At 45.9% G+C, this 22930-nt stretch overlaps 1 protein-coding gene across 1 annotated transcript in view; it reads right to left on the bottom strand.

The window, feature by feature from the left end:
- WDR97 (WD repeat domain 97) overlaps nt 1-22930 on the bottom strand; it is an 847808-nt gene that overhangs the window by 62196 nt on the left and 762682 nt on the right. Inside the window, exon 23 of the mRNA XM_069621894.1 lies at nt 20229-20309. Coding sequence (XP_069477995.1) covers nt 20229-20309 — 81 coding nt within the window. The remainder of the gene's footprint in view (nt 1-20228; nt 20310-22930) is intronic.

The following is a 22930-nucleotide window of genomic DNA, read 5'->3' on the forward strand; positions in this document are numbered from 1 at the left end:
TGTGTGGGTCGGTTTGACCTCGAGACTCCCCCTGTGCCAGTCCCGAGCCTGCCAGGGGCACTGTAATGATAGAGTAGCATTGTTCACCAAAGTAGCTAATTGCTCCATCGGCCTTGGTTCCCAGGAGACGATGAGCCCAGCAGAACACACGTGATGGAAGATGGACGGTCTGGGCTGGGACCAATGACCTGGCATCCCCTATGGAGCAGGCCGTTCATGTATAGGGTCGCACCAATCAGTCACATGGGTTTCTACTGAATATGATGATGTCCTCTATGACGCTGTGTTCCTTATAAGATTCTGCTTGTACACTTTTTGGCAGAACGTTCCATGGCAGCAGAGTTCTTTGCTGATGCGCCTATTTTTGTAGAAATAAACACTTGTTATCCTTGCAAGAGTTTCTTGGGCCTTTTTCCCTAGCGGGTTGTATTTTTTCTGGTGTGAGCGTTTAGGGACGTGCCTTCTATTAGTGACCCCAAAGTGATCCTAGCACTGCCCCCTCCCCCCGACAGCGACCTCCAGGCTGCTTCTCCGGAGGGGCCGTGCCCACCTACAGCAACCAGTACCGAGAAACGCGTCTTATCAAGTGGTTTTACAGGAGCCATCTATGCAGAATCCCTGTCTGCTCTTGGAGTGAGGCACAACTCTGAGGAGAGTGCAGGCTGGTATTATTGGGACCTGGTGACAGAGGAGTTTGGGTGAACACGCGCATATGAGTATACACTTGCAAGTGATAACAAGTAGGGGACGGGTATATGGGAAAGTGTGACTGTTGTGAGCACGTGGAAAGTGAAGTTATTGGTGTGGTGTGGTTTATATTGTTTTTAGTATTAAGTTTTTAAGGAGATTATTATGGAAAGGAAAATTGAATGTTAGGGGGTCTTCCGAAGTGAGGGGAGAAGGTGGTACCACGCATATTGTGTAACGAGGAAAAAGGAAACAAGTAGGATCCATGCATAATTAGTGGGCTCAGGAATATTAGTCGTTCTTATTTTAGCTTGTTATTTTAGCATGCTGTGTTTGTGTTTTAATTGTGTAGTGCGGTTCCCAAGGAGGGGAATTGTGTAAGTGGTAGTGTGTTTTTAGTGTGCTAAGTGTGAGAGGGGGTATGTAGGGAGAAAAAGGGGCGGAGAGTATTTTAGATTTTTTGACAGGCAGGTGGGAATGGAGGACTGCCTTTTTTGATGAGCAGCGACAGCGTGCGCGGCTGGCTATCAAGGGCGTAAGGACAGTAAGGCGCAAAGATCATTATAATGGGAGGAAAAACACCCATAGAGTATATGTATAAGGCCCTGCCACTATATCTTGAGAAAATTGAAAAATATCACAAGCAATGGGTGGTGGAGACAAGAGATGGGGGGATGCACCGTTCATGGCCAGAGCAGGGCTCCCATAATAAGAGCATTCTGGAACACATGTCCATATTTTTAACAGCCAAATATAAGGGTAAACAGCTGCAAAAGAGGAGAGAAATATTAGAACTATGGAAAATGTTTGAAGCTACGGAAGAGGCAGGTGGAGGAGCGCAGAATGATAACAGAGGCGACTGTCAAGGAAAGGAGGACGGGGCACCAGGGTTGCGCAGGGGAATATAAGCATTGGCAGCTCGCCCCGCAGTAGGTTATACTAAGCCGACCTATGCGTCCACCACCCCCATATGCATCGCCTCTGGATGTCCCAGCACATGCCGATATCAATAAAAGAGACCTAGAAGTAGCATTGGCACAAACAGAACTAGCCAATTTCGGGCAGTACAGAGTGAGGTGAAGACAGACAAACCAGCAGAGCAAGGAGTAGATGGGTGGAAAACAGGAGGCTTTTTAATCAGAATAGATAGCACAGCCATAAAGAAAGTGCACATAGAGATGGAAGGAGAAGGGAGCGAGCGGGGGGCAGCTTAGGCTACGAGAATTTAGGATCTCGCAGAGAAGAGGAAGACAGGTGGAGTAGAGTTGATGAGTTTGAGGACGATGAGGAAGAGGAAGCAGAGCAAGCACCTGAACAAACTCCCCTGGTGGAGAGCTTATGGGTTGTAGGTTGAGAAGCAGGTTTGGCCAGATGGCCGTATCTAAGAAAAAAGGAAGCAGGAAAAAGAGTTACAGGAGTAGGGCACAGATGCCGATGCAGATGGCCCTTATACACAAGGGGACCGGCAGGCCGCAGTATCTGCCATGGGCACAGAAGGATACAAATAATTTGATAAAAGCGCTCCCGCCCCTCACGCTGGGTCTGTGCCAGTGGATTTATGCATTCGAAAAGCATACGCCAGGGTACCCCTGGCAGTCGGTGACATGCAAAGTTTACTGGTAGCGACTACGGACCTGTGGGTAAAAGCAGGATATCCGGGAGTGACTTTGGGGAATGATGCACACTTTTGAACACGAAAGGAGAGGTGGCTATCCCTATAGATAGGTTCCATGGAGTGGGACCGAAATGTCAGGCCCTGGGTGCTCACCCCAGAGATACCTTGGCTGTACTAGCTTGCTATCCTCAGAAGGAGCAAATCCTGAGGCAGCCAGGAGAGCAGCCTCGATCACACTCAACGGTAACAAAATCCACCTGTTTCAAGACCTCTCCCTACTGACGCTGCAAAAGACTCTGGAACACTTGCAATCCAAAAAGATACCATATAGGTGGACCTTCGCATTTGGCCCTTTATTCAGCTGGGAAGGCAGACATCATCGGGTAACAACAAAGGATGGAGCCCGGGTACTGCGGACTGAACTGGACGAACAGCCAGGAGCTAGTACAGCCCGACCACACGCCCCTTGGGGTCCCCGCCACTGGGAATGGACAACAACAGAACGTGCCTGCAAGAGAAGCCAGAAAGGTCACCCCCCCACGCCGAGCTGTCTCAAGTACCTGGACCGCTAATGGCTTATCAAAAACGGGACGATTCAGCAAAAAGGAGGTAAACGTCCGTAGAGCATGTATGTTGGCATAGTAAAGGTGGGGTTCGGCATCATACGCTTGTCTTGGAATCCACCAAAGACACATGGAAGGGGTTTTAAGCTACCCCGCACTTATCCTTGGTTCTAGAAGTAGGACATCTCTAAGGACGGAGTCAGAGGAGAGAATTGCGAGGGTGGTCTACAGCAGGGGGCGGGGGGAATGTTTTATTATAGTTGGGGGAATGGGTGAGTGGATTTGTTGGGAGTCGGGGGTAAAAGTTCAGAGGGAAGGGGAAGTACACGGGAGGCAGTAAAAATGATCAGAAAGATGCCTTTATCTGAGCATACCCAAAGCAGAAACAATACAAAAAGGTATCACTTTCCGGTGTCTGACACTTAACATTAGGGGGCTTAATACCACCGTTAAAAGGAGTAAACTAGAACGCCTTCTTAACACACACCAGCCCACCCTTATCGCGTTACAGGACACACACATTAAACTCCAGGACCGATACAGGTTAAAATTAAGACAGTACCCAACATTTTTGCAGGCCAATGTTAAGGGGTAGACAGCGGAAGTTCTCCTTGCATTTAAGATGGACACTCAAGTATCAATCTTAACGATGAAGGCTGACAAAGAGGGCCGCTACCTATTCCTCCTTGTACAATTGGGACCGCTGCCCCTAGCACTAGCTACTATATATGCCCCAAACCCTGGCCAAGAGGGGTTTCTGAAAGCTTAGTAATAGCGAGACTATACTGATGGGAGAGTTAAATATTGCATGGGACCCCCTTCGGGACAGAAGCTCCTAAACTAAATGTGCCTGACCTCTGCCATCACATGCCCATAAAAAGAAAATTGAACTACTGGCACTCAAAAGATATTTGGAAAACCTTGAAGGGGGATGAAACTGCATACATGCACTATTCTCACATACATAAATCCTTTTCATGTAGTGACTATTTGGGCCTCAACCAGACTGTTGGGAAAAGTGGCACACATTGATACCCATACTATAACAATCTCAGACCATGCTCACTGACTATGGACCTCTTTCACCTCACGGTTCAATCAAAACTCTGGAACTGGAGATTCCAAATGCGTTATTAATGGACCAGGTCATCTGTGAGGAACTAGAAAGAAAATTAAAAGAATATTTTAATACTAACACTAGTGGGGAAATAGGCTTGGGTGTATTATGGGATGCGTTTAAAGCAACATTGAGGGGGGAAATCATAGCGACAGAAGCACACAGGGGGAAACTTAGATGTAAGACTGAAACAGACCTTGAAGCTGAAGTGAAGGATACCCTAAAGCAGATGGAGACAGACTTTAGTCCGGGCTTCCAAAGGCAGTACCGGAACGCAAAGGGTAGATTGGACCTCGTTCACACAAAACAAGTTTAAAGGAGCCTAATCTACCTAAAGCAGAAATTATATATCAAGGCAAACAAAGCAGATATACTGTTAGCAAGGCACCTTAAACAGGAAAATGTGGCTCAAATTATTCTAGGGGTAGAAGACACATCGGGGAAAAGAGTGACGACTGAAATCATAACCTCACAATTTCAGGCATTTTACTCAGCCAGATTGCCCCGACCAGATAAAACAACAAAAATACTTACAGGCAACCACATTAAAAAAGATACTCATAGAAGATAGAGAGAAGCTTGAGAAAGACATCACCCTGGAGGAAGTGCTATATGTGATAGCGAACCTCCCTGTGAACAAATCGCTGGGCCCGGATGGCTATCCGGCCTCCTTTTATGAAAGATTTTCTGCGACCATAGCCCCGAAACTAACCAACCGCTTTAACTCTTTTGCTGCAGTCCGCAAAATAGCCGCAACTATGGATGGAAGAGGCCAAAATAATCCTTATCCCGAAACCAGGGAAAGACCCAGCTAAATGTGTATCATACCACCCGATTGCACTTATAAACATAGCTACAAAGATGTACACTAAAATTCTCTCAAATAGGCTTGAAACTCTGAATGCCCGCACTGATCCACCCTGACCAAATGGGGTTCGGAAAAAAATCATCAAATCCATGACAACATTAGGAGAGTGAGCCATCTAGATGGAAAAAGTAGCTAATAAAGAGGATGCCACGGTACTGGTGTTGTTCGATGCTGAAAAAGCATGGCCTTTCCTCTTTGACACCCTGCGACCAATGGGCTTCGGATCTAAACTTGTCACCATGATACAAGGTAATTATGTTAACCCCTTGGCCAGATTGCTGATAAATGGTCAGCTGTCTCCCTTTGTAGGGGCACAAAACAGGGATATCCCCTTTCCCCTCTCCTTTACGCGATCCACTTGGAACCACTACTGTCACAGCTTCGTCAAGCGGAGGTAATAAAGGGTATACCATTTGGGAGAGAGATCCACAAGCTGATGGCCTATGCAGATGACATGCTCCTCACTATTACCAATCCAGTCATCTCGCTCGCCTTTGCACTTCTCAAATTGCAAAGGTTTGGTACAGTGGCCGGCTTAAAGATGAACAACACAAAATCTGAAATTTTTAATCTGGGGGTCAAACAAGAAGAATTAAAAAGGGCTAAACAGGTGACATGGCTCCGCTGGGTCCCAAAGGGCATTTGTAATTTAGGGGTGAACATTACATGTTCACTTAGAGAATTCTATGTAGCTAATTTTCAGCCGCTCATAGAGGGTATCCAGAAACAAGTGCAGACGTGGAGCCCCTTAACACTCTCGTGGTTGGGGTGGATCAATTCGATCAAAATGGTCATTCTGCCAAGTGTGCTGTACATGTTTGAAGCCCTCCCGATCCAGATCCCGACCACATTCTTTCGCACTCTACACAAGACAATATCAAACTTCATATAGCAAAATAAACCTCCCAGCATTGCGCTTAAAACTCTAATGCTCCCTGCAAACAGAGGGGGCGGAGGGTGCCTACATATTAGTGAATACTACCGAGCAGCACAGTTGCGAGTGATAAATGACTGGTTTAGGGAAAACACAAGTAAGAGATAGGGCCAGGTGGAAAAAGGCACCGGTGTGCACAAGAATGGGAGAACAATTAATGCTACATAGACCAGATAGGCCACGAAACGTACATCTCAGCGAGATGACAAGGGCTGTTGAAGACTCGTGGGATCAAGCTGTCTGACAACACCACATCACACCCTTCCCTTCCCCTTTCATCGCACTATTCGTGAACCAGCAGTTCACCACAGGCGTAGACGCCAACTCATTCCCACATTGGAAAAGGGCGAGATGCATAAAATTACGCGATATGTTTCTGGGGCAGGACATTAAATCCCTTAATACATGTAAAGAAGAACTGGGTCTGCAGGAGAAGCAGCGCTTCCAATATTTTCTGGTACGTCACTGGCAGATGGCCCCGCCAAATAAGTCAGCAGCCCTCATTACCCTTACCTCGTTTGAGAAATTCCTGACCTCTAACCCGGGGGATAAAGATCTGGTTTCAAAGATATACAAGTTTCTAACAGACGAGGTCCCGCAGAAAGCACCATCATACCAAACGGGAGGGGAAAAAACTCTTGGGTTTACGCCAACGAAAGAAATGTGGTCACGCCTCTGGTCAGTTATCGCCAGACTGATGCGATTCATACAGATCAGAGAATTCTGGCTCAAACTAACGTTCCAATGGCATTATACCCCTGAGCGATTACACAAGATAGCTCCAACCGTCCCGGACTCCTGTGGGAGAGATTGGTGTGGGGTGGGGGCTACATGTTTGGTGGTCATGCCCTAAATTGCAACCATTCTGACATGAGGTGAAGGGGAATATGCAGGCAATGTCTGCATTTAAATCTGAACGACCCATAAGCGAATGTCTCCTGGGCATGACAGGACAGGACAACAAACTCTGTCTGAAGCGCAAATGGAAAGCGTATTACATCCTCCACTTTGCGGCAATACTTGTGGTCGTCCAGAAATGGAAGTCTAAAGAACCTCGGCATATCAAAGGCCGGTGCCACAGACTTTGGAACTTTGTATCCCTAGAATGGGTTACACATGCGATTGAAGGAGAACAGAACAAATTATCAGCAGAATGGGCACCGATTCTGAACTTTTTACATGGAGACTATATGGAGCAACACTGTCCGCAGAACATACAGATACTGGGCATACTATAAACACTATTATATACCATGCAAACCGGTGTACGGGAAGGGGAGGAAAGGGTGAAGTGGGGGAGGGCGGAAGTTGGAAGGTAGGGGGATAGGAATGTTAAGTTTCATTTTATTATGTATATTTGAAAACCCAATAAAATAAAAAATAAATAAAACATGAATAAATAAACGCGTAATTAATAAATAAATAAACACAGCAGAAATAAATAATGCGGGCGAGGGGGGGGGCAGGAAGTCCCAAGGAAGGGCAGCGGGAGTTGTGAACGGTGGACAAATGAGAGCGGGGCGGGCGGGATCAACAACACACCACAGAAGGAACGCTGGGCACTGCACAAGCAACTCATTGTCCTTTGTTTTGCTGTGTCAGTGGCCTCACACAACTGCATGGCAAATGGACTGTATTTCGAGCGGGAACCCAACTGTGAAGTGATCTCCAGTGCCATGTCAGCAATGCAGCAGCAGATTGGGTTGTCAGAGCACGGGGTGGCGTTGTACTTCTCTGCTGCACTGTCTCCAAGCATTATCCTGTTCACCTCGAATATTGTTGCTAGCAGCACTTTTTGGCATCTGAAGGGCTTTTTGTTTGCAATGCGGTAGGATGCTTTCAAAGCATGATAATAGGTGTCTCCCAGTGGTCGAAGTGTAAGAAAAGAAGTAGTGGAACTATGTTCCCTGCTAGCCTGCCCCGCCCCTCACAAACCCCACCGCCCTGCCCCCTCCCACACACAATACAAACCCCAACCACATTTGCCTGCTGTTTAAGGGAATGTTCAGTGCAGTGCACTGAAAGTGCAAGTTTCATCTTCTTCCTACACTGTTATTTTAAAACAAAACCGTTCCAGAACGGTTTCTTTTTTAAATAAAAGTATAGGAGCTGTAATACTTAATTTAAAAAAGTATAGGAGCACTGCTCCCGTCCACTCCTGCTCACCTCTATCATGGCTGGCTCTAGCAATGTGACTCTTGTCCGCAGTGAGAGACAGAGAGAGCGGGCCAGAGAGCGAGAGAGACATAGAGAGAGCGAGAGAGACATAGAGAGAGCAAGACAGAGTGTGAGCTCTAGATGTGTGTATGATAGACCTGGAACAGCATTATTACATTGAATATAACTAGCATTCATGTTTAAGCTTGTGCTCTAACATCCTGGGGGATAATGATATGATATGATCATGCATTTATAACACGACTGTACCCAAGTGTTTCTAGGTGCGAATGTGGAGCTTGTATAGTTTCACTTAGAGAGAGGTAGGTATTTAGTATGTACACATGTTTCTGTATAGTGAGAGATGTATAAGATACTTAGATGATGAGTAGTGACATGAGATGAATCGCTGACCGCCCATCAGCCTTCAACACCTGACAGTCATCTCTGTAACCTCTGCCTTGCTTACCCTCCACCACCTTCTTCTTTTACCTCCTTCGCTCTTCATTGACCTTTGATCTTTACCATGATGTGTTCTATGCGTGCCATTAGCCCTTTAGCTCCTCACCCTAACTCTGCTATTTACCAAACAGCTGCTCTATTTGCATCACTGCCTTTCTTTCCCCCTCTCCCAATGGCTGATAATAGATGCCTGTACACCCTTGCATTTCCACCCTGAAGGCTGTCAGGGCTCAATGGGTACTCAAACATTCCTCATCTGACTAAGGAAACGTCTGCTGAGCTATCCCCTTTCTTCTCCCCATCCTCCTCCTCTTATTCCCTTTCTCCAATTTCTCTCTCCTTCATGCTTTTTTCCTATTCAATATCATGTCCTCCCTTCAGTGCTGTCAGTCAGTTGGTTCGCATTCTCCACTGGCTACATTTTCCCTCTTGCCTGAATATAGCTATCATAACTAGCCATCCTTTCTGCTCTGCCGGACCTCGTTAATATGTGGTTAACCAGTGGGTGTGCATTCCTCTATTTGTGACCTTTCCCCCTCGCCTGAACACAACTTTCATCCCTTACTGACCACCTGTCTGCCGCGCTAGCACGTCTCCTGGCTACCCTCTGAACTCATCAGGAACCAGGCTACCTCCACGGTCTGCAACATCACAGCTCCCCCCCCCCACACTTTTTGCGCTTCTCATAGCTGGTCCCCCGGCTGCACTTCCTCAGAGCAATCGCTGCCCGTGAACGCAATTCCCTTTCTCCCTCCCCTGGCACTTCTCCTCTCCCACCATGCACTTGCACGATCTGAATGACACAAGGCCTAGTAAGATTGTTTGTTTCATCCTCCCTTTGTCTCCCTACCTTGTCGTGTTGCGCCTAGAAACACTTGTGTACAGGTGTGTTATAAATAACTCATCATTTCAGATCATATAAACCCTCCCTTCTGCACAGCCTGGCCTCCTTTTAAGTGGTTAGCGAGTAGGCTTGTTTTTTCCGATCCTCAAGGCTGTCACCTTCATTAAGGCTCCCTACCTAAGCTTGGAATCCATTGGGCCGCCTTCACAAATCCTCACACTCTTTAGGAACTATCTAGTCGGGCCAACCAATGTCATTGTCTTCCTTGAATGCAGCAATAGCCAAAAGGTTTGCAGTCTCCTATTGGTCGCCCGATCCCCGTCGCCTGAATACGGCTCTCCTTAGTATCCCTACCTTCGGCTCAGCCTGACCGGCCTTGAATGTGGTTTGCTAGTAGCCACATCTTCCTCCTACCTCGAAGGCAGTCCCCTTTACTACCACCCCAAATACTAACTTCATAAGCTACAAAGGTGCAAAGCATAGGATGGCATCTCGTCTACTAAACCCACCTCAGAAACCTTCTCTGGTTCCCAGCCTACACCAGAATTCAATACAAAGGGCTGTGCCCCAGATACAAAGGGATAACCGGATCCCTGCTTATGCATTTTCAGGAGCGGATTAAGTGCTAGCGGTCCACTTGCACCCCGTGCATGATACATGTCCACCCCAAAGACTGTGGGCAAATGGTGAGAAGAGAGAGACACTGCACTATCATTGTCACCACCAATGGAATTTGATTTTGACTGGATTTTCTTATTTTCAGAGCATACATTCACCCCTAGGTCTCTAGGCACTATGAAGACAATGCAAAATATTGAATTCCCTTAATTAAATGGACTACACCAGAAGTGAGCTGAAGTGACAAAAATAAAAAGGGTATCATCAATAAGACAAGCCCAACAAATCATGATCAGAGAGCTCCAAGGAACTATAAAATCACCCATTTGCCATGAAGAAATCATGTTTATACTTAGGAAAGAGCAGGCCACAAATCTGACCAACCTCCTTGTTAGGCAGAAACCTGTGCAGTTCCCTCTGGGACCACTGCAAAAGATTTAAGACTACAGGTGTTGGCAGTAAACCCACTTGGTAGCAGTCTGCACCGCACAGATTCACTTGGTAGCTGTGGCTGAGCAGTCAGACTTCCCTCAAGAAGAGTTAGGCAGTATACAGAGGATACACAATAGGTACAGAGGCACAGTAGCACAAGCAAACACTGACCAGAGCTAGGTCTAAAAGTATAAACTTATTTATTAAAGGTACACTCATAAATTACACTAGCACATTAGAAAAGGTAAGACAGTCAAACACAGTTACTATTACTCATATGTACATCCCTAATCGTTTGTTGGACAATTCTAAGTTAACACCACTTATTTCCAACCAGAGGTGAGCGCTTAACGTTAGATGGTACTCCAACAAGTATTACCAAAAGGGAGGGAAAAGGCAGAAATAAAGAGAGCAGTAAAGTAAAACACTTTTCACATAAGGTTAGCAAAGGCAGTCAAGGGTGGAACAAGGAGAATTAGTTCGGGGCCCGCTTTAGAGGGAGCCAGGCGAAAAATGTGCCCAAGATCACACAATGTCACAAGTCTTTGCAGGTGGGTGAAAAGGTTTTACTACGGTTCTGAAAAGTTTAGTTAGGGTGTCCCAGACCTACCCAGGTTCGAGAGCCGAGGGCTAAATCTACCCCGTACAATCGGTGGCAAGGGAGGCCGGGCGGAACACAGTACCTTTAAAAGTGGAAAGATTCCTCCAGCGGTGGTAGTCGTTCCTGGTAGTGGGTGCAAGTCGCGGCGTCGTCCCGAGGAAGAGGTGATCTCGACGGGGAGGAAGGCTGCCGGTCGTTGCACTAACAGGGATGAGGCCAGCTGTGGAGTTTTCCGGTCACAAAGGATTTGTACCCCTCTTTCGCGGTTGAGGTAAAAAGTGATATCCCGGTTGCCGGGGTGCTTGGCACAGGCAAGGCAGCCACGAGATGCTTCGGGACGGCGAAAAGAAGGCAGCAACTGGTTGTCCCCACCAGTTAAGGGAAGAAGACTCTCCGGCGGGAGATCTCCTCTGTCGTCGGGAAAAGTGGTGAGACGATTCTGCAGGGCTTCACCGGTGGTGTCGTCTTGGCAGGTCGGCTCGGCTTCTCCCTCTTCGGCTTCTTAGGTCCTGTGGCGACTTCTCAAGAACCAGTCCCAAAAACCCTGCTTTTATGCAGCAAACCCCCATTCATACAGCCTAGCTGTCACTCAAACATGCTAAGTGGTGAGCGGGGTGGCTCACCACTTGGGCCAATCACACTAGAGTGCGACATGAGTTGGCAAGGCAACTCAGTCCAGGGTGCCTAAACCCCCTCCCACACCCCCTGTGGTACCCAGACAGAATGGCACCACTTTGGAGGGCTTCTGTGCAGAAGCCCGCCAAAAGTGGAACAAAGGCTCGACTCGGGTTCAGGGTTACTGAAGTGAACCTAGACGCCATTTTGGCGGCGAGTTCCGGCAAAAGATCCCAACCGGTGAATTTATATTAATTAAATAAACCGGCGGTATCTTTAACATTGCACCAAAAAGTGGTGCATTAAAAACAATGGGAAATCCCATTGGGAAATATTCTGGTGGAATATTTCCGTGGTATCCACTGCCACCAGCCAGAACTCGGCGAGGGGGGACGGGACAGTACCCCCTCGACAACAGACCCAGGGGCAATCTAATTGCCCCTACCAGTACTTCCACAGTAAGATGGTTTGTACTGGTTAAGTTCCTAAGTTAAGACTAGTAAAGTCAACGGTAACTTTACAGACCCAGGGAGACAGTAGTCAGTCCCAGGGTGTGGAGTCTATGTTTGGGGGTCTCTAGGACACCCCTGTGTTACTGCACTGAGGGTGCTGTGTAACACATATTCAAAAACCAATGATGGCCTATGGGGAAAATTACCCCCTAGCCCATAAGCACATAGCAAGTCACAGAAAACACTCTCAAGTCATGTCCAAGAGTGAGGGTGAAAGAGTCTCACTCTTGGCAGGAGAAAAAAATAAACCCCAGAAAATCCAGCAAAGCTGCTGGGGGACTCACTAGGTTAGGAAATTCAGCCTAAACAGAGAATTCTTCCTAACACTCCTCATTAACTCTGAAATTCTAGGGTGATTACAGTGTCAACTCCATCGTTTATCAATATACTCTCACACTTTGATCTTTCCACCAAAAAGAAATATGGGAGACGAAATTACCCTGTATGAATCTAGATGGATCGCTTCTACCTAAACTCCATGGACCAGAGAACTAATTTGTATAGCACTAGCATAGTGCAACTCCTTCAATAAGAAAATACCTGAGATCTAACTCCTCTACCACTCACTGGGTGCAACCCCTTCAATAAGACGGGACCGGAGATCTAACTCCTCTACCACTCACTGGGTGCAACCCCTTCAATGAGACGGGACCCGAGAACTAACTCCTCTACCACTCACAGAGTGCAACCCCTTCAATAAGACGGGACCCGACAACTAACTCCTCTAACACTCGCAGAGTGCAACCCCTTCAAAAAGATGGAACATGAGAAGTAACTCCTCTACCACTCACTGGGTGCAACCCCTTCAATAAAATGAGACCCGAGAACTAACTCCTCTAAAGCTCACAGGGTGCAACCCCTTCAATAAGACGAGACACAAGAACTAACTCCTCTTAAGCTCACAGGGTGCAACCCCTTCAATATTGTATGGGAGGATTGATCCAAGAGACCCCCCTCCCCTGCATCCTCTCCTCCCAGTGAAGTCCAAGGCTCGTCAGGGGTTCCCCCTGCCACCAGGGCCCAGGTGGTGGGTGGGCCACTGGCTGAAGACTTTGACCAAACATGCTGTATTTTGCTAGGCCCTGGAAACCATTTTGTGAAATAAAGATGCACCACAGCGCGGCCCCCACCCTTGGAGAGTTTCACTTATCCCTGTGACCGCAGCTCTCTGGCAAATCCACTGAGAGACTGTTCCCACGAACAGACGGACATGAGCTAGTGTTAGATGCCAACACTGTAACATTTCACCTTCCGCAATCTATCGCTGCTCCCAGTATGACCCGGCCAGCAGGGCCGGGGTGGAAAAGAACTGTAAAATGGTCTCCTGACAAAAGCAAAGTCCCCAAATACTAATGAGCAAACTACCTGTGGTGAAACTTTTCTCTCCATGACCTTTTTGACTAAAAACCTGTAACCTCCATGAAGATGGCAGAATGTGTGCTTATATGACATTCGGGACGAAGTACCCACATCCCCGTAGCTATGCGCAAATGGTAAAAGTGTCCCGGGGGTTTTCATGTTACATGTTTCGCCGAGAAGACCGCACCCCAAGGCGCTATGCCATAACTGAACTAATGCTGCTAGAGTGCAAAGGAAGACAAATTAAACCACATTGAGAGCTCATGTAAATTGTGCACGAAAATGCACACTATATATATATGTATATATATATATTCGAATGTCCAAGCTCACCATGTGTCACTGCCATCAGTCCCATTGGCCAGTTGTTCCTGCGTACTCCACCAACCTTACTACTACCTCGCTTACCGTGCATTCATAGAAATGTAACAAAATGTTGTAGCGGTTAAATACTTAACATATAGTTATCAATTGCAAAATGGGTATAGGTAATGCATTTGAAATGGCCATGTAAAAGGCACTAACAATGTAGACAACATAAGCTTTGGAAAGACTCAATGAATATTGTATATTATATGAATGTTTATGTCTCTTCCACTTAACCTGCAACACACGAGGAAAACACCATTGTGGGCATATCCAAGGTAATTCCCCCCTTCCTCTCCATTGAAGCCTGGCACACGGAAAGCAGAGGCCTGTGCCGCTCTGCTTTACCTCCCCCAATTCGGCTGGAGCCGCTTCAAACATTCACGTTCCCCCGCAGCTAACAGGGCCGCGGCCTGCCACCTGAATTATTTACAACCCAGCAGTAAACCCTGGCCATAAACGCAGGCCCGAAGGTGCCCTTTCCTAGGCTCCACGACCCACCGGTTCACCTTAGGTTAATGGCCCCTGTAAAATTAGGACACCCAATATTATAGCAACACTACAGGAACACATTCATAATGACTTCTAACGAGACATGATAACTCGGACAGCCCGTCCCGTGCCCTGAGACTCAACCCCACGACCTATGCTACCCGGTCAACAGGACGGTGGTAACCATGTATTGATGTATCACCAAAAGACCCTACTCTAGGTGCATTCCTCCTGTGTTGCATTAACCTGTAGAATAACCTATTGAAAGATTTACTGGGGAAGAAAATATTGTAATGTTGAATGACTGCGGTGTGCGTGGCCTTAGGGCAGAAAGCCAGGAAAGACCTTCATCACTGACACTGGTCATGGCTGGCACAACAAAACCATCCGGATGAGCCCAGCTGACCTGCCCGGCCCAGCCCAGCCCACAAGGGTAACCAGTGACGTCCACCGACCACGGCAAACCACATCGCAGCGGAACCTATAGTTAGTCGTCGCCACGCAATCCCCACGAACTTGTGCCCCCTATAGTATGTAGGTTCTTATGACGTTTTTTGTAAATATATACGCCTGTCTTTGCGATTGTCAGACAGAGCGCTCTCAGAGTTTGCAGAGTCCTTTGCATGCCCTATTCTGATTGATAAACTCCCATTTAAGCTCACCCGCACTTTGTCCTAGCCTTATTCCCATCTTGGGAGAGTCCATTATTGTCTCTCATTGTGGGGAGAATCGTGCTATCTGGGGGACGCTCGCCTTCAATATGATGGGACCCGAGAACTAACTCCTCTACCACTCACAGAGTGCAACCCCTTCAATAAAACGAGACACAAGAACTAACTCCTCTTAATCTCACAGGGTGCAACCCTTCAATATGATGGGACCCGAGAACTAACTCCTCTACCACTCACCGAGTGCAGCCCCTTCAATAAGACGCAACATGAGAACTAACTCCTCTACCACTCACTGAGTGCAACTCCTTCCATAAGACGAGAACTAACTCCTCTAAAGCTCACAGGGTGCAACCCCTTCAATATGACGGGACCTGAGAACTAACTCCTCTACCACTCACAGAGTGCAACCTCTTAAATAAGACAGAACATGAGAACTAACTCCTCTACCACTCACCGAGTACAACCGCTTCAATAAGACTGGACCCGAGAAGTAACTCCTCTACCACTCACTGAGTGCAACCCCTTCAATAAGACGGGACGTGAGAACTAACTCCTCTACTGCTCACAGAATGCAACTCCAAAATAAGACGGAACATGAGAACAAACTCCTCTACCGCTCACAGAGTGCAACCCCTTCAATAAAACGAGACCTGAGAACTAACTCCTCTACTGCTCATAAGAGTGCAACCCCATCAATAAGACGGGACGCGAGAACTAACTCCTCTACCGCAAAAAGAATGCAACTCCAAAATAAGACAGAACATGAGAACAAACTCCTCTACCACTCACAGAGTGCAACCCCTTAAATAAGATGGGACCAGAGAATTAACTCCTCTACCACTCACAGAGTGCAACCCCTTTGATAAGATGGGACCAGAGAATTAACTCCTCTACCACTCACAGAGTGCAACCGCTTAAATAAGGCAGAATCAGAGAATGAACAAACTCTACTGCTTACAGTGTTCAACAACTTACATAAGATGGGACGAGAGAACTAAGTCCTCTACCGCTCACAGTGTGCAACCCTTTAAATGAGAACTAACTCCTCTACCACTCACAGAGTGCAACCCTTTAAATGAGAACTAACTCCTCTACCACTCACAGCGTGCAACCCTTTAAATGAGAATGGACCAGAGAACTAACTCCTCTACCACTCACAGAGTGCAACCCATTAAATGAGAAGGGACCAGAGAACTAACTCCTCTACCACTCACAGAGTGCAACACTTTTAATGAGACGGGAACAGAGAACTAACTCCTCTACTGCTCCCACAGTGCAACCCTTTAAATGAGAAGGCACCAGGGAACTAACTCCTCTACCACTCACAGAGTGCAACCCATTAAATGAGACGGGAACAGAGAACTAACTCCTCTACCGCTCACACAGTGCAACCCTTTAAATGAGACGGGAACAGAGAAATAACTCTGCTACCACTCACACAGTGCAACCCTTTACATGAGACAGGAGCAGCGAACTAACTCCTCTACCGCTCACACAGTGCAACCCTTTAAATGAGACGGGAACAGAGAACTAACTCCTCTACCGCTCACATAGTGCAACCCTTTACATGAGACAGGAGCAGAGAACTAACTCCTCTACCGCTCACGCAGTGCAGCCATTTACATGAGACGGGAACAGAGAACTAACTCCTCTACCGCTCACAGAGTGCAACCCTTTACATGAGATGGGAACAGAGAACTAACTCCTCTATCGTTCACACAGTGCAACCCTTTACATGAGACAGGACCAGAGAAAAACTCCTCTACTGCTCACACAGTGCAACCCTTTAAATGAGACGGGAACAGAGAACTAACTCCTCTACTCCTCACACAGTGCAACCCTATAAATGAGACGGGAATAGAGAACTAACTCCTCTACCGTTCACACAGTGCAACCCTTTACATGAGACAGGACCAGAGAACTAACTCCTCTACCTCTCACGCAATGCAACCCTTTAAATGAGACAGGAACAGAGAACTAACTCCTCACCGCTCACACAGTGCAACCCTTTAAATGAGACGGAAACAGAGAACTAACTCCTTTACAGCTCACGCAGTGCAACCCTTTACATGAGACAGGACCAGAGAACTAACTCCTCTACCGCTCACGCAGTGCAACCCTTTAAATGAGACGGGAACAGAGAACTAACTCCTCTATAGCTCACGCAGTGCAACCCTTTAAATGAGATGGGAACAGAGAACTAACTCCTCTACCGCTCACACAGTGCAACCCTTTACATGAGATGGGAACAGAGAACTAACTCCTCTACTGCTCCCCCTAGAGCAAATCCTTAAATAGAATGCAGTTAATGACACTTATCCGGTTGAGTTGGGCATCTGGCCACACAATCCCTGACCGGCAATGATTATGAAATCTACCAGCCATGTTATTTTGGTTTTATTCTTAGCACCATTTTGGTGTTGGATTAATTTCCACAGGGAACTCCCTAAAAAAAGAAAGTCCCTAGACCCAAATATCCCCTCAAATGTTCATAAAATATCCCACATTCCCTATTTAGGTAAACATTTGGAGAGGAAAGTAGCATCCCAGATTTGGTACGACATGCTAAAGACACATTGTTGCATTCTCAGTCCAGCTTCTCAACAGCTACAGTCGAAGTGCCTGGCTGTGTGGCCGGATGTTCACCTACCAGACAGCTAAACTGTGGTAGTCCCACCCCTTTTAAGGTCAATGACAGGACCTGCCAAACTTTGGAGTTTAAAGGAGACCTGGCGGTTTTCAGAAAAACTGATTCTGTTTTGCTCTGTCCTACTTAGCATTCCGATTGTATATATTTTTATTATATATATATATATATATATATATATATATATATATATATATATATATATATATATAGAGCAAAGAAAAATAGCAGAAAGAACAAGACATAATAAGAAAACACACTATGGTGAAAAGTGAGAAACATGGCATGCACTAAACCAATCAATCAAAAAAATAAAATGGGGTGTCTGTCTGCATGGTCTGGTAGGAGGTCAAGAGCAGTGAAACGTGTTGCCCACGACATACTGCCAGAGAACTCCAAGGTGTGGACAAACCTAGCAACCTCATGGCTCACATGCAGACCACCACCACCACCATAAATCCACTCATGCCGGCGCATGTGAAGCTACCAGGGGCCAAGCGAGGACCGAGATGACATTACCGTCTGAAGAATTGCCAGATAGCGGGAAAACACTCTGGCCCATCCCCAGGGGAATTTCAGGACAGGGACAAGAGGGTAGATCATACCACTCATAAGACAATTGGGGCACGAAGCAAACGCAGGGGAAACAAAAAGGATCAAGGATGTGGGGTACAGAGGTGCTGCACTAGAACACTAAACACTAACACCCACCCCCATCCATCAGTGCACGTATGTTCCTGGCACAGTGGCACTCTACGATGCACTGTAATTCATCAATAAAGCCCCACACAAGCAGAAAGCCATAGGGGTAGTACTTGGACATCGAGCGTAGATGACCACCCCAGTCCTCACACAGGCCCACCCTTAATAACGCCCTCTCTTCCCCCGAACATCTTCTGCTAGACTCTCATATACACTTAACCAGTCTCTCAATACATGGAAGACCTCCACACTGATACAGTCAACACACAATTGTTCCCACACAATCTGTGTAGTAAACTGCGGGTTGACCTCTTGTTTACCAGGTCCCCCAGATGTCACCAGGTGAATTACGCAGAAGTACCTGCAAGCTCACCATTTGTTACCGGATGACAAACATTCTAAAGCCTGGCACGTTTCACCATCTGTTACCAGGTATCTGATGCCTTTCTGCTGGATCAGCACTAAAAGGCAATTCAGTTTGCATTGTGCGCCATACGAAAGAAAATGTACCAGTATGGCAAGAAGCCCGAATATTGCTCGTCCACATAAATGAAAACACCTGCGTGTCGGAGGGGTCAATTTCGATACTGTAACCGAAAACAGAAATGGCTCCACAAATTCTGTTGGATTTTCATTGTGCAAATGTTATAGAGGCTACAGACCTTTTGTAGGCAGAGGACAGCCAAGCGGTCCTGGATGGGACCCAACAGCCCCGATTCTCCAATGAGAGGGCGCAGGAGCAGACAGAGGTTTCCACGCAGAGTATTCCAGGGATAAATGACCAACCGTGCCTCCCCATTTTCAACCTGACCCTTGGTTTTTCCGATCCCCTAAAATAGGAGTGGGTGATCTGTGTTATTTTTAACAGGTCCTAGACTGCTCTAGGAATCGATTAGGGGATCTCAAGTAGTTTCAACAGGACTAAGCCACATTAGGGGGCTTTAAACTCAATTTGTTGTCTTATTCATATGCGTGTGTCTTATGTTATGTATATTCATGTTCATTGTATGTCTTTGATTCATGCTTTATTTTTGGTTTTAGACGTTTGATATGGTGTTCGATGATAATTGAACATGATTTGATTCAATCTAATTTATATTTGTTTTTCTTTAGAGATAGGGTTATTGCTTGTATTATTTAGAGGTATAGAGAATTTAATTAAAAATGCTTAATCTTAGTATTGACAGCCTATAGATATTCCTGGTCGGGGCAATTTCTGTTGCTCTATAACATTATTAGGTCTAAACATTTGTCATCACGCCAGATCTCCTGGGCTCAAGACTCTAATGAAGCATCACCCTTTCAAAATGCAATACTTGCCTTAGCATCATTCTGTAACGCAATATGTACAAACTGTTATTTTTATGATGACATGTAACAGATATTGGAATGTTTCCGGGGAGTAGTGGCACAGTGATGGGCAGGACTGCAGAATGGTCTTACTGTTATAGAATTGTATCTTGGGACGGCACTGTATGAAATTCCTCAATTTAATTGACTTTTTCAAGGGATGCTGTTACATGAAATAACTGGATGAAGAGGAATTACATATTTAGCATGCATTTCCAAAGCACCTGGTTTGTTCTACAGGTTTCCCTCACTTGTGGTGTTATAAGTTGGCTTCTCAGTGAACCCTGGCTTCTCATGGTGTTTATTTCGAGAAGAGGCAACCACATTATTCCTACTCTATCTGGGGTAATTGTGGCAGGGTGAAATCACACGGGGTAGTGGAGAAGGGGTTTGGATAATGGAACCGGCCTAGGCCACCTTTTACCTGCCTGAGTGCTTCAGGCTGTTTGGAGAGTGGTATCATATTCGGATGCGGCAGCAGAAACAGACATGGTGCAACAAAAGAGGAACAACATACAAACAAGGACATATGGGAGCAAGAGCTGACAGGGTCGCCTGCCTCCTGACAGCTCCCACTGTCCTGAGAAGGACACCTCCAGAGAGGGCTATGCATTACCTTCTTACTCTGGAGCGACTGGCTGGTCGTTCCGTTCACTGGTGCCCCCTGCGTCTGGGCCTCTTCCTTACACCCACGACTCTGTAGGAGAAAAAAAAGACATTAAGGATCAAACGTCGCCTGCCCTCCCCAAAGGGAGAAAGCCTGAGGATCAAGATGGTAGCTTCAAGGGGCAGGTAGGCATTTGGTGTGCTCACAACCAATCCTTTTTAAAAGATTGTTAGAACTGTTTAAACCTTTATTGGTGGCAGATGGTCAAGAAAGACCTTCCCTTCATTGAAGTGAACGGGTGTGTGTGGACACTTTGGCAGAGTACCCTATCGGATGTGTGAAGAGCGTCCACTTCAACGGCACATACATGGTGAGGAAGGATAGCTCAGGGACAACGCATTTCTCTTGGAAGCAAGACATTAGAGCGTAACACAGGTTTGAATCCCGATCCCGTGCTTAGAAACCACTCACTGGTATTAAGCACAGTATAAAAGAACAATTATAATTATGTATGTATGTTTGTATGTATGAGATTCATGAAGTGCAAACTTGCCTAGCTGGGAAACAACACAGCACTGTAGAACGGGGACACTCGGGGAGGTACAGGTTGGGTGCGGGGACAGCAGAGGAGCTCGGAATGGTAGGAGGAACAAGGGAGTGAGGGAGCTCCAGAGGGTCCGAAATATGGTTGAGTGGCGAGACCAGTGATTGGCAAGTTGTTCTTTGAAGAATACGACCTTCAGTTCCTTCCTGAAGTGTAGGATTGGTGGGGAGGGGCAGTCTTATCTCTTTACATGTTAACATGTAAGGACTGGCAGGCCCACCAAGGCCTTACTTAGCCGCTACTCCTATGTTTGCTCTCGCACTAAGATACCTTCCTGCAGTTATATCTTGGTATCGCACAGATGCAGCGGGGCACTGTCTTTAAAGAACCACACTCTGGGCTATACATGGTTCCACAACACTTATTTCCTCATTTTCTTAGACACTGACTAACAAAGACGGACCATAAAGCTAACTGAAGATCAAGGCATAAATTAGATTTCAAAAATTGATTAGCAGAGTTTGCTAATTAAATTGTTTTTGATTAGCAAACAAGATCATTTGATTAGCAATTTTGTACTAATATTGTTAATGTCACCGGAAGTTATTTGTACCCAAGACATGAAACGAGCAGCAATACAGCAGTTTTGCATACAGCTGAAATAAGACATTAGTGACAGGAGTCGGGCCTTGCAAATTCTATAAACTTCAACTAGATCTGCAGGTCAGGTAACTTAGTTTACCTATTCAACCTAAGAGAAATGCACTCGACCCATAGCAACTGAGGACAACAAATTTAAAATATGATTTTCTTAAAATGGTACATGTCCCTACAAACCCACTATGTTTGGCACACTGCTGCCACCCAGAGGCCAGACATGTACAGTGAAACTTTTGACATTTTTCTGCAAAGTAAATGTTAAATCAAAGTTTCAAATATCTCTTGCAAATGCTACTCGCCCTTTCTAAAATCTACTTGACTATGCGAGTGGGCGAAAAGACTTTACGAGCCATAGACGAGGGTCTGTAAAATGTAAAAGGTTAGCTGCATGAATGCACAAAAATGAATAGATATGATAAAAAAAGGCTCTGAAAACAGGTTGGTTAAGTGTCTTCTGCAGATGGTAATATATAATACAATCATAAAGCAAAGCTTTGCTCTGGAGGCCAACTACAGTGTTTGGTATTGCAGTAAATCTGTAGCTGTACAGACTGGATGGAACTATTGATCACTACTTTGCATAACCATCTAGTTCGCTTTGTGTATTCATTATGTAAGAGGTAAGAAAGAGACTAAGCAGAGTGGATGGTCTAGCAGCCATAAAACTGGGCAGAATAGGTGGAATATTGTAGTCTGTAGTCATATCACTTTCAGGGTACCTGGTATAAAGCAATGATGATACAGAATTTCAAGCAATATGGGTTTGCTCATGGGTCGAGCACCAGTTGTAAGATGTATGCAACCTGCAGGTCACAGAACTAGGTTTGCCATCAATAGCATTTGATCATGTACATTTTCAACTAGTTCACTTGTCAATATGATGCATCTTTGCCAACAAAATTAAATACAGTGGACACTATGAAATTTAGATACATGAACCAAAATGTTATGGTAACGCATGGAGATGATGCAGTGTTACAGTATCAATACATTCATTATTTAACAACTTACATTCAGGAATGGAATTGCGTGACTCTTTTTATATAAATATAAAGTTGATACATACTGTTCTTTGCCAGACAGGATATAGAAAGCTTAATAAAAGTATCCCGATTACTTCTGGTTTGCAATTATTTGAAAAAGAAAACAATTCTTGGCTAGCACTCAAACACATGCCTTTGGCACTTAAGTGGAGGAGATGATTACTGCTGCACTTTCTCTCCATTAGCACTTGACGTGAACAGAGAAAAGAGGGTGAATGGAGCACTATGGGCAAGAGTGGAATGCAGGGCGAGCTGTGCGTTCTTTGAAGAGGTCAACTTAAATAGCTAACTTTGCTACACAAGTGTCCATTTGATTAGCAAACCTACAGAATTGCATAGCAAATTGCTATGCGACATTGCTTATTTTATGCCTTGGAAGATAGTGGGGTTCCAACAATGGAAGAAACACAAATCCCTGATTGGTTTGCGCTACCGAATGTAAGTAATTGTTTACTGTAATGTAG

This window comes from Ambystoma mexicanum, chromosome 5q (assembly GCF_040938575.1).
Source record: "Ambystoma mexicanum isolate Mex_15411 chromosome 5q, UKY_AmexF1_1, whole genome shotgun sequence".
Taxonomy (NCBI): domain Eukaryota; kingdom Metazoa; phylum Chordata; class Amphibia; order Caudata; family Ambystomatidae; genus Ambystoma; species Ambystoma mexicanum.